The 16,123-nt window shown below is 41.2% G+C and overlaps 1 protein-coding gene across 1 annotated transcript in view; it reads right to left on the bottom strand.

The window, feature by feature from the left end:
- TRPC3 (transient receptor potential cation channel subfamily C member 3) overlaps nucleotides 1-16,123 on the bottom strand; it is a gene marked incomplete at its 5' end in the record, with an annotated part of 80,906 nt that overhangs the window by 50,914 nt on the left and 13,869 nt on the right. Inside the window, 2 exons of the mRNA XM_079919072.1 lie at nucleotides 1,295-1,483; nucleotides 9,751-10,522. Coding sequence (XP_079775198.1) covers nucleotides 1,295-1,483; nucleotides 9,751-10,522 — 961 coding nt within the window. The remainder of the gene's footprint in view (nucleotides 1-1,294; nucleotides 1,484-9,750; nucleotides 10,523-16,123) is intronic.

Below are 16,123 nucleotides of genomic sequence, written 5' to 3'. Positions count from 1 at the left end.
CTTGTTTCTCCACCTCTCCTAATGATTCTGTGAGCCTCCTAATATCCTTTACTGAATTATTTTCTGTTTAAATTGGCTATGGTCTACCACTAAGAACCAGAACCAGCACAATAAACATGAAATGTCGTTGATGACTAAGAGCTGAACTTGTTTAAGAGCCATCATTCTGAGAATGAATTTTCAAATGCAGAAATGTGATTAGCTAACACTTATTGAGCAATCACCATGTACTATGCCTGTGCTAATTACTTTACTTGCATTAGCTCATGTAATCCTTAAAACAACCAAAACAGTAGTTGTCCCCACTACCAACGAGCAGAATGAGGTTTAGACTGATCAAGTGACTTGCCCTGTCACACACAGAAGACAAGTCAGGACTTGAACCCTTGCAAGTTGGCTCCAGGGCCTGCCCTCTTATGCACCATGTCACACTGCAGGAAGGACAGAAGATTCCATAGATTGACCAGTTCATGAAACCAGATCTATTCCCGACAACAGCTTACTTCTTCGTGATTTAAAGAGCAAAAATTTAAGTTGTATAAAATATGTATAAGCGATTAGATTCTGGATAACTGAGATTTTTATTATAAGTGAAACGTCCTAACTACAATTTACATGAATTATTTCAAAGGCCCATACAAGTAGCAAACACATAATACATAACTGTTCTATCTGCAGTAACCAGAGTTAAAAAGTAATCATAATTTTTTTTTTTTTGGCAACTGCATAAAATTCCATAGCTGTGTGATCTGAGGCACGTCTTTTAAGCTTGGTGAACCTCAGTTTCCTTATAGAATAGAAATCTCATCATCGAACATTTATTTTATAGGTGAAATGGATAATAACAAAGGCTTACTGCAAGATTAACATGCGAATGTAAGTAACAGTGCCTTACAGAAATGTTTACAAGTAACAGATTTTATTATCATTAAATGCATTTTAATGAGCAGTTTACAAAGCTCTTTTGCATATCTTAATCCACTGAAATCCCACCAAGACCCTGAGACAGATAAGAGGTATTATTCTCCTTTTATATGAGGAAAAAGAAATTTAAAGAAGTTTTATGACTTATCCAAGGTCCAAAAATGGATAAAAAGTGGAAAGGATCGGAGCTAGATACTTGACTCACAACTTTACCATGATACTTCATTTAATCTCTTTCATGAAGTGAAATAAATCTTCTTATCAATAACATCTATTACTGCTATTATTTTAAAATCTTTCCTGGGATTATGGCATAGTTGATATTACATGTTTATTCTAATATGGAGCTGGATGAAAGTAGGCCACTCACCTTTTTGACTTCATACTTAATGGCAAGTTTGACACGACTCAGTGAAGCTTTATGCCTGTGCATCTCCAGAGGCTCTGCTGATTCCAGATCTCCGTTCAGAATGGCTTCTACCTCTTCCGAGTCTCGGCAAAGATCCAGCACACCCACTACGAAGTCTTTGCATTGCATGGAGAGCTTGCGATAGTCATTCTAAGACCAAGAGGTTTAGAGTTTAATGCAGAGAATGTGCTTTAATTCAATGGAAAGTGTTTAGGGGTTTTGTGAATTAGAAAAAAGTCTCCCTACCTCTGGGTAGGAAGTTGCAGCCCCCAGGTGGGTGCAAGTTTTTTTGTTTGTTTGGGTTTTTTTTTTTGCTGTACGCGGGCCTCTCACTGTTGTGGCCTCTCCCGCTGCGGAGCACGGGCTCCGGACGCGCAGGCTCAGCGGCCATGGCTCACGGGCCCAGCCACTCCGCGGCATATGGGATCTTCCCGGACCGGGGCACGAACCCGTGTTCCCTGCATCGGCAGGCGGACTTTCAACCACTGCGACTCCAGGGAGGCCCTGGATGCAAGTTTTGTTCAGTTCGATACCGGCTGGATTTGCTCCCACCTACCCCCGTAGCCAGTACCTTCCACAACCTGTACAACCATAGGAGACAGTTGTGAAAATGGTGTGCATGTCAGTGATTGATTTATATTAAGAAATGTTGGCTAAATGCTAATGCTGAAAGACTAAAGAATCAAAAGAATCTTTCTTGTACAGATGAACCATAGTTTTCTTGAAGCTCAAACAAAACCATTTCTATGATGAAAGTTCTTTAAATTAAGTGGCATTTTGGCATAGAAGATTGACTATGTATGAAAATAACCTGCCTGATTTACTATCCATTGCCTCTTTGGAGACAGTGCTTCTCAAATTGTAGTCCTCGGACCAGCAGCCTCAGTAGCACCTGGACATGTGTTAGAAGTGTAAATGCTCAGGTCCCACCCCAGGTGTCCTGAGTAGAAACCGAGTTGAGGGCCCGCAATCTGTGTTAACACACTCTCCAGGTATTCCTGACACACATTTATGTTTGAGAATGATGGTTCATAGTGAAGGCAAAGAGAAGGATAGGTACCAACATGGAGGGTATTTTTTCTTGTTTGTCTGAAGGGCACATTATAATGTCCTGCAGAGCTTCTAGAGAGAGAGAAATGTCTGATTATATGTAACTGAATTCTCAAGGGTTGCAGAATATCAATACCTGAGAGAAAAACTTTCAGGCTACTGGAACTAACACCTTGCTAAAAATAATCTGTGAATCTTTAATTTCACTAGCATATTTATATAGTGCCATGGACTAGTATGAGGAAGTCAGGTGTCAGCATTCCCTGTACCTATTGAATGGAGCCCTATTTCTAGCCCATTGATTCCGGTCTAGGTGTCAATGGCCATCTCTTCGGGAAAGGGCCTTACTTTTGCAACCCCCAGCCCCACTTCTATGGCTTTCACTAAAATTTTAGCCCATTAAGAAAATTAATCAGATGATAATCTAATTTGGTGCACTTGAGGAAAATAGAATCCCTCATTCCAACATGTCCTGAGATACTGTATATGTCTAATAACTGAGTAACATTTAGCACAGCAGAATTTCTGGGCTTCCAAAAATCATACTTTAAAAATGATGTATAAAGAATTTCAATTTTTTTCCCCTTAAATGATTAATTAACTTGATTTGATGGGCAAAAATCATGTCACCAACTAAAATAAACAAGAAGAGGAGAGACTGTTTAAAGGCTACACAGACTAGAATAGTTTCCATTTCAGATATCAGAAATCCAGATAAAGAACAGTTGCAGTTAATCCTTTTCCCCTCATAAGGGAACAGATAAAATGAATAAAAACTTCAATCTTTGGTTTCCATTCAAGTTGGTACCATGCAACTGATAAAATTAATAAAATGTTCAGTCTCTGGTTTCTATGCAGAGTGTCAGTTAAATATCCATCTGCCTTCCATTCCTGAAAGACTAATGAAATATTTTATTATAGCATCCAGAAGAAGTGTTATCCATGTCTGTTTCCATATAAAGCTCCCCTTTTAATACAATTTTTTAGATGAAATTTCCTCATGTTACTCGTCAGTTCAGACTGTTCTGTAAGATTTGGTGCAACACAGGATGGCCAATCCTCCATCGATCAGAAATAAAAGAGACTATTTTCTATTCTTGAAGAAGACATAGGAACCAATTTTGCAGTAATACCTGAATAATAACTCATTATTTTAAAAAATTATAATCTGTAAAATTATCCGATCTTAAGGAAAGCTTTGTGGCCTTTTCATATCCACTAAAAGAACAGTCAAGAAGCAAAAAACAGGTAACCAAGTTGCAAGGACAACACTGTTTTCATAACAATTTAAACATTTCCTGCTGGAAGAAGTCTGCTATCCAAGTACAGAAAATAATCAGAGCTGGAGGTAATAGCGATTTCTTCTACTGGGGTTGTGGGATACCATTTGCCAATATATGCAGAGCTCTCAGGGAAAGATGGAGAGCACCACTAAAGACGGCCTTTCCTCAGCTGCAAAAGGAACTATCTAAAGTCTGAATTGCATCATGAGCTGACTCTGTCCGTTCTACCATGAGGTCCTGTCTCATGTTGCTTCACAACTCAGACCGTTTATCTGCTCTGAATTTTCTAATGATGCTGTCTTAATTTAGTTTTGCTTGATCATCTTCACTGTGCCGCTTTTCCATTACCATGGCCTTCCACAAAGTTACCAGATGGATCTGCAGCCCAGAGCAGGAACTCAAAACCTGGAAGAACTGCTCAAGCCAGAGGAAGAACAACGAAGCTCGCGCCTCATCACAACCTGTCTACAGGTTTCAGCAGGTTTTTAATGTGTATGCTTTAATCGTCATTCTAACCCCTTTTTATCCTTAACAGGAAAATTGAAATTCAACTCTAAGCAGGCGTGGTCCCGTCAGATCCTTTCCCTAATAATAAAAGAGGCAGGATAGTGTAGTGATTAAAAGGATAAATCTGAAACCAGACTTCCTAGGTTCAAACACTGCTTCTACCACTTACTGCTTCTACCACTATGTGATCTTATAGAAGTTACTTAGCCTCTCTGATGAGAATAAGCCTATCTAATATTGCTACTATGAGGATTAAACGCTTTGAGTGTGCTTGGTACACATCAAATACTATAGAACTGCTTCAGTGTTACCAGGTACAGCATGTTACATAGAATAGCGAGGACTGGGACTCAAGGCACCCAAATCTAGGCTTAGCAGATGGGACCTAGGCTACAGTCTTTGTTTTCTCATTTGTAAAATGAGAGGTGTGTATAGTCAGATGATTCCTAGAGTATTTTCCTGCTATAAAATGCTATCTTGCTTTTGGATTACATTCATTTTCCTCTTCCTTACAGTCCTACTGTGATATAAGTTGAAATTGTTTTTCTGCTTTAAAGAGGGGAAATTTGAGGCATGGAGAAAAAAAAATGGCTTTTTTTTTTTTTTGCAAAAAAAGTGCATCATTGATTCAGAATTAGGAAATTAGTAAATTTCAGCTTAATAAATGACCAGCTTCCTTGCCACTGACATTTGAAGGATTAGACATGGAATCCATCCTGTCCAATATTCTGTTTCTCAAAATAGCTTCAGATAGCATTTGCACATCGAAAATACTTCTTTAATAACCTGTCACCAAGCTGTCCTCCATTAATCTATCTATATCTATATCCTAGAATGTTCAACCCTTGGGGTAATGACCTTCACATGTTTTCGGCACCATGCCTCCTGCACTCTTAAAGGAACTTTGAAAACTGCACGGTGGCTGAGAACCTTCCGTGAAGCATCTAAGTGATGGCAGTTTGAGGGATGAGATACTGGATCTTACAGGCCATTGATAAGATAAAATAGTCATAGGTGTCTGAAACGGAAAAAAAAAACAAGTGTTTTTCACTAGGGAACACGTTGTCTTTTTTTTTTTTTTTCCATTTCAAGGCCAGTACTTTGAGCTCAAAGCCTCTATGGAAAGAATATAGTGAACACCATGGAATAGGGTAAATTAAGTGACCCTGCCACAGAAATAAGCTTCACTTCCTGCCCTTTCAGAGCTCCGAGTCTCTGGGTCAGTGCTGTGAAAGCACTATTTTCTCTGTCTGTCGAAAGCCCTGACGGGTGGACATGAGTGTGGGATGAGAAGGCAAAGAGGTGAAAGGAAGGCAGATAATAAAAGAATAACAAGGAGTAGTGAGAATGGGAAAGAAAAGGAACATTTAGTCAGGGGAGAGAGACCTGTAGTCCTTAGAGACTGTAACTTCCAAAGAAGTGTCTGTATTTTGGCTCAGAGATGGTTATGCTACACGACTGCTTTCCATATAATTCAGAAAAAGGAAGTGTGAGATTTAGATGATTTTTGCATACCCTTAGATATATGGCAGCTTTATGGATGCCCTCTTAAACTCAGCTGTGTTTTCTCCTCTTTTTGCCTCTTCACTTATAATAGTTTCCCACCTTTGAAAGGTTATCAAAGGTGACTCTTTATGTCAGGGTAAAGGAGATTCCAAGCATTATCAATATGGGTTTAGCTGGCTTCAAGGGGAAAACTATGAATAAATTTTCTTAACATTGCTTCCCTGAGACTACTTCTCTGGACAGAATTGCATACGTCACCATCTTTCGGAAATTATTAAAACATAATCTAACCACAAAGCTACAGTAATCAAGACAGTGTGGTACTGGCACAGAAACAGAAATATAGATCAATGGTACAGGATAGAAAGCCCAGAGATAAACCCACGCACATATGGGCACCTAATTTACAACAAAGGAGGCAAGAACATACATGGAGGAAAGAGAGCCTCTTCAATAAGTGGTGCTGGGAAAACTGGACAGCTACATGTAAAAGAATGAAATTAGAACACTACCTAACACCATACACAAAAATAAACTCCAAATGGATTAAAGACTTAAATGTAAGACCAGACACTATAAAACTTTTAGCGGAAAACACAGGAAAAACACTTTTTGACATAAACCACAGCAAGATCTTTTTTGATCCACCTCCTAGAGTAACAGAAATAAAAACGAAAATAAACAAATGGGACCCAATGAAACTTAAAAGCTTTTGCACAGCAAAGGAAACCATAAACAAGACAAAAGGACAACCCTCAGAATGAGAGAAAATATTTGCAAATGAAACAACAGACAAAGGATTAATCTCCAAAATACACAAACAGCTCATGGAGCTCAATATAAAAAAAAACCAAACAATCCAGTTAAAAAATGGGCAGAAGAGGGCTTCCCTGGTGGCGCAGTGGTTGAGAATCTGCCTGCTAATGCAGGGGACATGGGTTCGAGCCCTGGTCTGGGAGGATCCCACATGCCGAGGAGCAACTAGGCCCATGAGCCACAGCTACTGAGCCTGCGCGTCTGGAGCCTGTGCTCCACAACAAGAGAGGTCGCGACAGTGAGAGGCCTGTGCACCGTGATGAAGAGTGGCTCCCGCTTGCCACAACTAGAGAAAGCCCTCGCACAGAAACGAAGACCAAACACAGCAAAAATAAATAATAAATAAGTTACTAAACTCCTACCCCCAACATCTTCTTTAAAAAAAAAAAAAAGGGCAGAAGACCTACATAGACATTTCACCAAGGAAGACATACAGATGTCCAAGAGACACATGAAAAGATGCTCAACATCACTAATTATGAGAGAAATGCAAATCAAAACTACAATGAGGTATCACCTCACACCGGTCAGAATGGCCATCATCAAGAAGTCTACACATTATAAATGCTGGAGAGGGTGTGGTAAAAAGGGAATCCTCCTACACTGTTGGTGGGAATGTGAATTGATACAACCACTATGGAAAACAGTAGGGAGGGTCCTTAAAAAACTAAAAATAGAACTACCATATGACCCAGCAATCCCACGACTGGGCATATACGCTGAGAAAACCGTAATTCAAAAAGAGACACGCACCACAATGTTCACTGCAGCACTATTTACAATAGCCAGGACATGGAACCAACCTAAATGTCCATCGACAGATGCATGGATAAAGAAGATGTGGCACATATATACAATGGAATATTACTCAGCCATAAAAAGAAACGAAACTGAGTTATTTGTAGTAAGGTGGACAGACCTAGAGTCTGTCATACAGAGTGAAGTAAGTCAGAAAGAGAAAAACAAATACCGTATGCTAATGCATATATATGGAATCTAAAAAAAAAAAAAAAAAGGTACTGATGAACCTAGTTGCAGGGCAGGAATAAAGAGGTAGACATAGAGAATGGACTTGATGACATGAGGTAGGAGGGCGAAGCTGGGGCGAAGTGAGAGTGGCATCAACATATATACACTACCGAATGTAAAATAGTTGGCTGGTGGGAAGCAGCAGCATAGCATAGGGAGATCGGCTTGGTGCTTTGCGACCACCTAGAGGGGTGGGATAGGGAGGATGGGAGGGAGGCTCAAGAGGGAGGGGACATGGGGACACGTGTATGCATATGGCTGATTCACTTTGTTGTGCAACAGAAACTAACAAAGTATTGTGAAGCAATTATACTCCAATAAATATCTAATAAAAAAACATAATCTAGAACATTCCCTTTTGTAGAATCTCTTCTACAGACTTTCAGTATATATCAAGCAAAATGCTTAAAAACAACGTTTGAGTGAAACTTGGAATAGTGAATTAACAAATTTAGAATTATATTTTTTATTACTTTGTTGAAATAAAGTGACATTTAGACTGAATGCTTTTCTATTCTCTTCAAACAGAATTTGAAGTTTTAAATTTGCTCTACATGAGTTCTGTCAAAAAATAATTCATTTTAGGTACAAGGAAATAAATCTTTTCAAATACCACATAATGAATCTTTTCAACGGGAGTAGATATCAGTGAGATTTATTTTCTTCTTTTTATTTTCCCACATTTTCCAAAAATTTTACAATAAATATGTGTAGCTTTTATATTAGAAAAGTATGTAATGGAATAACAAATAAAATTATACTAAGGCCAGATCTCCAGAAGGACAAGATGTGTGTTGATGGATGTAGAGGGAATGTGGCGCATACAAAAGGGAAACCCCCCCCACAAAATTTTCCTACCATTTTCTTTCAACTACTTACCTTGAATTATATTGCTAGTCACATTTGTGTAGCTCACACCTAAGTGTGAAAAGCTGCAATAATATCTGAAAAGCAGAATCATCACTTTTTCTGTGATCTGATACCACAACACTAAATTAAAAAGATTAACTCAGCATACAGAAAATAATTCAAGGAATCTATGCCTAGAATCATCCTCTTAGGTGGATAACGGGAGGCAAGAACCTGCTGAAAAACAGTCTGACTTGGACCCGATCTACGAAATCTCCTTTTGCCCCAGATTTAATAGGTAGAACCATCCAAAATGCACGGCAGACTGTAACAATTAAATTTAAAAAATGTTCCACTATTAATGTATAGGTTTTATAAAAATAAGTAATTCTGCTTGACTGGAGATGATGTCCAGAAAAAAAGTTCACTCATAAAAAAACAAAAAAATCTATTAAAGCAAATCACTCTGCTGTCCTTATTATTTCTGGGTTGACCTCATGTCTAAGGCTCACCATTTTGAATACTGTGGATTTCACTTGTGGATTTCAGGTACAGCCGTTTTTGTCACAAATAAAATGACTTTAGTCATTCATTTAAAATTTTATATTAGCCTTTTGACTTTCAGTCTAAAGAGACACACAAAGGGCTTCCCTGGTGGCGCAGTGGTTAAGAATCCGCCTGCCAATGCAGGGGGCACGGGTTCGAGCCCTGGTCCGGGAAGATCCCACATGCCGCGAAGCAACTAAGCCCGTGTGCCACAACTACTGGAGCCCGTGCGCCTAGAGCCCGTGCTCCACAATAAGAGAAGCCACCGCAATGAGAAGCCCGTACACCACAGCGAAGAGTAGCCCCCGCTTGCCGCAACTAGAGAAAAGCCCACGCGTGGCAACAAAGACCCAATGCAGCCAAAAATAAGATAAATTTAAATACAATAAATTTTTTTAAAAAGTGATATACAAATGTTTGGGCCAATAAACAGTGCATGCAAAACTAATACTATTTCTATATTTTCTATATTGGGTGCCACCATACAATCAACTACAAAAGAGGAAGAATTTGGAAGGGAGACGATCACACCACATCCCTCCTTCAACAAAAGAGAAGTCTTGTGTACTACTTAACGCTTATCCAGAACACAGAGCAGCACCGTAATTACAGCTCTCTGATCTAGTATATACCCATCCTCAGAGCGAATTTATCACAGCTCCGTGGTGAGAAAGGAAAATCATCAGGTCGTTTCTGAACGACGCTCCCAGTCCCTCGTGGTTTTAAATCCGCTGGGCGAGACTGATTCGGGAGCAAACTACGGAAGGTGCCTGGTGGCAGCCTGGAAGCGGAAGAGCGCGCAGGGCAGCCGGGGTGGAGCGCACAGCTTACCTTGAACTCCTTCTCTATGTTGGCCAGCTTGGCCAGCTCGTTGCTGAGCTCCAGGGCGGTGAGCACGGGGTCCTCGCTGGACAAGGACAGATACGCTGGGCTGGCCAGCCCCTTGTAGGCATTGATCCTCGAGCGCGAGTGGCTGAAGGAGTCGTGCCTCTGCTTCTCCGTGCAGTCCCCGCACTTGCAGAAATAGTCGTGCGGCCGCTCGATCCTGGCGCCCTTCATCAGCAGCATGTGCACCACCTCGTACTTCTGGCAGTGCGCCGCCAGGATGATGGGGGTGATGTCGGGGGAGAAGCGCGTGCCGTCCTCGTCGTAGGCGTAGAAGTCGTCGTCCTGCAGCTCCTGCTCACAGGGGCTCAGGGTGAGGCGCTTGCTGGCCGCGAAACCCGGGTGGTTGAGGATGGCCTCCACGATGCGCACGTAGCCCTTGCTGATGGCGAGCAGCAGGGCGTCGCCGATGCGCGCCAGGTTCTCCTTCTTGAGCAGCAGCTCAGTCACCTCCAGGTGCTCATTGCCCACCGCCAGCTGCAGCGCGTTCTGGCCCATGTAGTCCACGCAGTTGACGTTCAGCGTCCTGGATTCCTCCAGCATCTTGCGCACCACAGGGATGTTACCGTACTCGGCGGCGTCGAGGAAGCGCTCCTCCTCGGCGGTGAGGCTGGTGCCCCGATCGTTGAACATGAAGGCCGGACCCCGGACAGCCTGGCGCCGGCCCTTCTCGCGCATCACTGTCTTGCGCCTCAGGGAAGGGCTTTCCTCCATTGACCTAATCAGCAACAGCAAGAAGAAGAAGAAAAAGAAAAAAAACCCAGATGTATAATATTAGGGCATATTGCTTCCTCCCAGATGTCGGGCCATTTCTGGAGTACACAGCAGCCACCGCGCACATCTGTGGCCCCAGGACAGCCAGGTCCGTTGCTGACACCCGCCTGAAATTTACACCTGTACCTAACACGGGGTGCTAGAACCCAGAGAGGGGCCGGAAGCCCTTCAGAACAAGAGTTCCTGTTCCATAGAAAATGACATTCACAAGGAATAATAATATAAACGATTTCCAGACACCCCGCGTCTCCCTTGAGACCCTGGCAAAGATGGGACTCATCATACCTTGTGGAAATAACCTTACTACTGCTCTTAAAAGCCTTGAAAATAGGGGCGAGCAGGTACCTGGCACCAAAGCACTAGGCTTGAAGGCTAAAGAAATTAAAATTTTCAAGAATTAGGCCAGAACAATCCTCTCAAGTCACTGCATATTTTTAACTAAATAAAATCATTGACACACACACACACAAAGCCCAGTATTTAGGCCAAGTATTATCTTTCAGGATCTTAGATTTGCTATTTTTTTTCTCTTAAGGGTATCCCACTCCACTCCCACACCCCTCCAAAAAACTTACAAGATTCATTTTTTTTCAGTAACACAGACAAGATTTAGCAATTATAAAATGAGAATATCAATCTAGATTTATTTTTTTGAAAATAACTGTGTCTTTGTAATGAGTTGTTTAATTACCAATATTATATAGTTACCTCTTTGAACTAAAAGGATATGGTATGATTTATGGTTTAAAAATCACTAGTATTACTTTATGAATAAAGCAACGACCATTGACAAAATAGCATTCACATAGTCAGGGGTTGAAAACTAACTAGAGAGGCACTGTCCTCCGCAGGGCACCTGGAGGTGGGCATTAGGGAGCATCTCTAGCAGGTGAACTCAGAGGCGGGTAGCAGTGTCCACTCAGTTCTCAGTTCTGTGGGCCCCAAATTAAGAAAGGAGCACTGAAGCCACTGGCAGAGGTTTCCCAGATAGAGACCAAGGAAATGTGGCCAGGCAAACCTACAGAGGTAAGGAAACCAAAGAAATCCCCCGACAAGCTTGTAAACTTGTCCAAGGGCAGAGGGTGCTGTGACTGGCCCCCCATTCTAACGACTCAACTAGTGTCAGGTGATCAACTTTAAAAAATTAAATATAGTATTTATATATACACACACATTTATATGAATATACTTATATATACACATATGTACACACACATGTATCTATGTGTAGGAATTTCTAGAAAGCAATACAAGAAGCCTTTCATTGTATTTATACCTGGGGCTCTGGGGAGTGGAACTGAGGAGCACAGGGGAAGGGAGATTCTTACTTTTCACTTACAGCTTTTACACATTTTGAATAGTTTTAACCAGAGTTTGAATATTTTTATTAAAAATAAAATTTGTTTGAATTTTAAAAAATCTTAATCCCTTAGTTGACAAATTTTTTTAAATCTAGGTACATACTGCATTATACATAACCATTACACTATACTCTTTCTGAAGCTAAATAAATGCCACGTGTTTGACTATTATTAGTAGGTGTGGTGTGTAGAAGAGTGTGCAGAGTGAGGTGTGTAAAGTGTGTGGTGTGTGTGTGTGGGAAACAAGGAGGTGCAAGGCTGGTTGGGGGCGTGTGTTTTTTGTGTGTTTTTTTGTGTTGTGTGTGTGTGTCTTTGTTTGTAGAATGATGATTTTTTAGGTGGACAAGAACTGGGAAATAGCATTCACTGAACTGCATAGAAGAGACCTTTGTTTCAAGATCAAACTCTATGACAAGGGTCTTTTTAAAAATCTTAAAAATACTGTCATTGTAATAAATTGACATACTTATTACATTAGTAGTACTGACTTCATTAGATTAAATATTACTATTAAGCTAAAACCCGGTACTCTTCAAATGGCTAGAACTTCCATATTGTATAAATGATGAATTTTGTGCTTACCATTGATAATATATTGACATTATTTACGACTACAGAATATGTATGCAGAATATGTAAGTCTGCAGAATTCCAGTCTATCTCAGACGGGTAATCTTTGGGGAAATAAACTCATTATTCAAGTGTCACATCTTAATGGAATAGGGCTTTTTATCTAATGATTGCTACCTACAAAGAAAATAACTCATAAAAACCCTACCTTTTCTCCCAAAAGAGAGTGATCTGAAAATACCAGAAAGTGATTCTTTCATAAATTTTTTCTTTGCATTTCTTAGTATTTTAAAGTTTTTTTTCTTAGTATCTCTTCTTCTTTTGGAACCTATACCTACGTTTTGTGTATTTGAGCTGAAATGTGGGGTTTTAGTACTATACAACACAAGTGACATGAGCCCTTTTGATTTTGTCTTTAAAAGATTCTAACACTGAGTTAAGTGTGAAGTAAGATTTTTCAGTTAGAACAAGTTATACTGCTATTTCAAAATAAAAGTACTGACTTAGTGCTACTTGTCTTCATGGTGAATCCACATAAGAAATGTCCTTTTTTTTTTTTTAACTTTCCTTACAGTATTAAGATAAGCTTCATGAATCTGGACTGATAAAATGGTATGAGTCACACAATCAGTTCATCCACAATGCATTAGCATGGCCTCAATCTTGGCTGGTCTTGACAATGCATCTCCTCTGGCATGAGAAATAAGGAAAGAGTGAGGGTGAATGGGAGAGGATGCCTAACCTTAGTAATGCTAACACTAAAATCACTTTGCCAGACATTTTCTTACCTTTAGATCCTCACCCAGTGGGTCAACTCATTCAGCACTGCAAGGGTGCATTGGATAGTAGAAGCATTGGAGAACCACTGACCTAAATCAGTTGCCCTACAAGCACAGTGTGCAAGCTCCTTCATGGCTGATATGGATGGCTGGTAATATCTGATTGCTATGGACTGCACTCTGTACCACCACAAATCCGTATGTTGAAGCCCTAATCTCCAATATGGTATGTGGAGGTGAGGACTTTGGGAGGTAATCAGGGTTAGATAAGGTTATGAGTGTAGAGCCCTCATGGTGGAATCAGTGCCCTTGTAAGAGGAGAAAACAGAGAGCTTGCTCTCCCTACCCTCCCACCACCCCCTCCCTGTGAGGACACAGTGAGATGGCAGCCGTCTGCAATCCAGGAAGAGAGCACTCACCAGAACCTGACCATACTGGTACCATGACCTCAGACTTCTGGCTTCCAGAACTGTGAGAAAATATGTTTCTGTTGTTTAAGCCATCCAGTCTGTGGTACTTAGGCGTGACAGCCCAAGCTGAGTAAGACACTGACCATACATCTTAAGGCAAAAGAAAATGTTTTCGTGCTTTATGAAACAAACTTTGGATTCCTAGTACTTGTCCAAACACTTAAGCGGATAAAAAGTTCTTCCCGAGAAATATTTTTGTGCACCCAAAGGCAATCCTTTGCTCCATTCTATTCAGAGGCAAAAATATAAGCAATGCTCCTCAGTTTTCGTAACTTTGCCGTCCACTCATCTGACTTCTAACAGTGTGACTTGAGGCCCACCTGCCTCAAGATCACTTGGAATACCTGTTAAAATTGAGATTTCTGGGCCCCATTCTAGATGCACTAAATCACTCTCAGGGGTGGGGCCCTGGAATATATATTTTAAATGAGCATCCTTTGCAATTCCCGCACACACTGAAGGTTGCAAACCTCCAGTATAAAAACGGCGATATCCTGGATCAATGACCCCAGGCTCAGAGGCCTGTAAACACTTGTCACACTGGCCCTGCCAAAAGCAAAGTTGGAATAACATGTTTGAGCAGCGCAGGCTAAGAGACAAGCAGCCTTACATTCACTTAGGTTCCCTACCCTTTATTACCACTTAAAATTTGATCTTCAGGACGCTATTCACCTGAATCACAGTAAATGAGAAGCCTGTAAAATGCCTTCACCAGTGACCATTTAAGGTCATGCTCTTTCTTTTACCAAGGATTGATATTTTTAAAGGGTTACTATGTTTCCTTCCAAACTGCCTTTAAAGGGTTAAAGAGGTTTTCCATTATAGTATCTATTGTACCTTTTATGAGGATTCAAGTGCTAAAATCATCCTAGAATTGTGTATCAAGAAGCCTGTCTCTCCAGATGAATTTGCTTCCCTTGATCTAATAATATGAACTGTATACCCTTGTCTTTTTTTGTGGCCCAGGGTACCCAGGAATTTAGCTTAGATCTAAAAATGCTCAATTACCATCAGTATCCTAACCCAGGTTTCTGGCACAGTCTTTCTCCTTCTCCTAAATCATTTCTGACATAGATTTTAAATCAGTTATCCTGTGTTCCATGTGTCTTAAACCTATTTTATGGTTATCTAAATTCTTTTCTGAAAAGCAGAGTATTAATAAATACCTCCTCATATAGGCCACCCCTGCCCACATTCCTGGATGGTAAGGTCATGCTTTATTTGTCATTACCCAATGCCCCACAGGGAGTAGATACTCAATAAATATCTATTCAACTGAGTATTCAAATCTCTTCCTGGGCCCTATCCTCTCCCTTGGCTTCAGCTCCCACATGTACAACTATCTGTCCTCTGGTCATTCTAAAATGCCCCAACTCACGTTCTCCCTTAAACCAGCTCCCCTCCTAACATTTGCATCTCAGGTTAGATATTCAGGCTTAGCAATTGCAAGGTCATCTGTGACTCACTGTCTTGATCCTGTCAGTCACGAAGTTCTGAAGCTTCTCCTTTGGAATGTTGCCTGTGCCTGACCTTTCCTTCCAATTCTCATTGCCAACGCTATCCTCCAGATCTTTACCTCGTCGTGGCTGCGTTATTAGGACAGCTCTCCGGCAGAGATGGCACAAGGGAAGGCAACGAAACTTTACTGAGGTCCTGGTATATGTGTCTGTTTCTCATGCACTCTCATATTTAATTCTCGTAACATTGCTAGGAAGCAGGTATTATTTTCTGTTCCATAAATAAGAAAACTGAGCTCAAAGGAAATTGCCCAAGGTAATACACAGAGTAAAATGCAGAACTGGGATTCAGCCTAGGGTCTGTCTGACTCCTATGCTTCCTGGCATTTCGTGCTGCTCCTGATTTCCTCTTTGTATCCCCACAGACATCCCCAGCACCTTGCACTTCTTAAATTCGGCTTTTACTGTCACACTTCTCTCTCTTTTTTTTTTTGCGGTACGCGAGCCTCTCACTGTTGTGGCCTCTCCCGTTGCGGAGCACAGGCTCCGGACGCGCAGGCTCAGTGGCCATGGCTCACGGGCCCAGCCGCTCCGTGGCATGTGGGATCTTCCCGGACCGGGGCACAAACCCGTGTCCCCTGCATCAGCAGGCGGACTCTCAACCACTGCGCCACCAGGGAAGCCCCACACTTCTCTTAAAACCAAACCAAAACCAAAACCAAAACCAACTAGGTCCTCCAGCTGATTTTCAGGGATGCTGACAGCCTGCCCCCCCATCCCTAACCAACCTTCTCCTCCCTGCGCTTCAGATTCATTCTTCACTGTCTTATAAACATATTATTCTGCTTATTTCTGTACTGTAAAGGGTACAGGTATAAAATATCCTATACCATCAAGGATATTTTTTT

This window comes from Stenella coeruleoalba (genome assembly GCF_951394435.1).
Source record: "Stenella coeruleoalba genome assembly, chromosome: 4".
NCBI classification, from domain to species: domain Eukaryota; kingdom Metazoa; phylum Chordata; class Mammalia; order Artiodactyla; family Delphinidae; genus Stenella; species Stenella coeruleoalba.
This window is presented reverse-complemented; position numbering and strand designations above follow the sequence as displayed.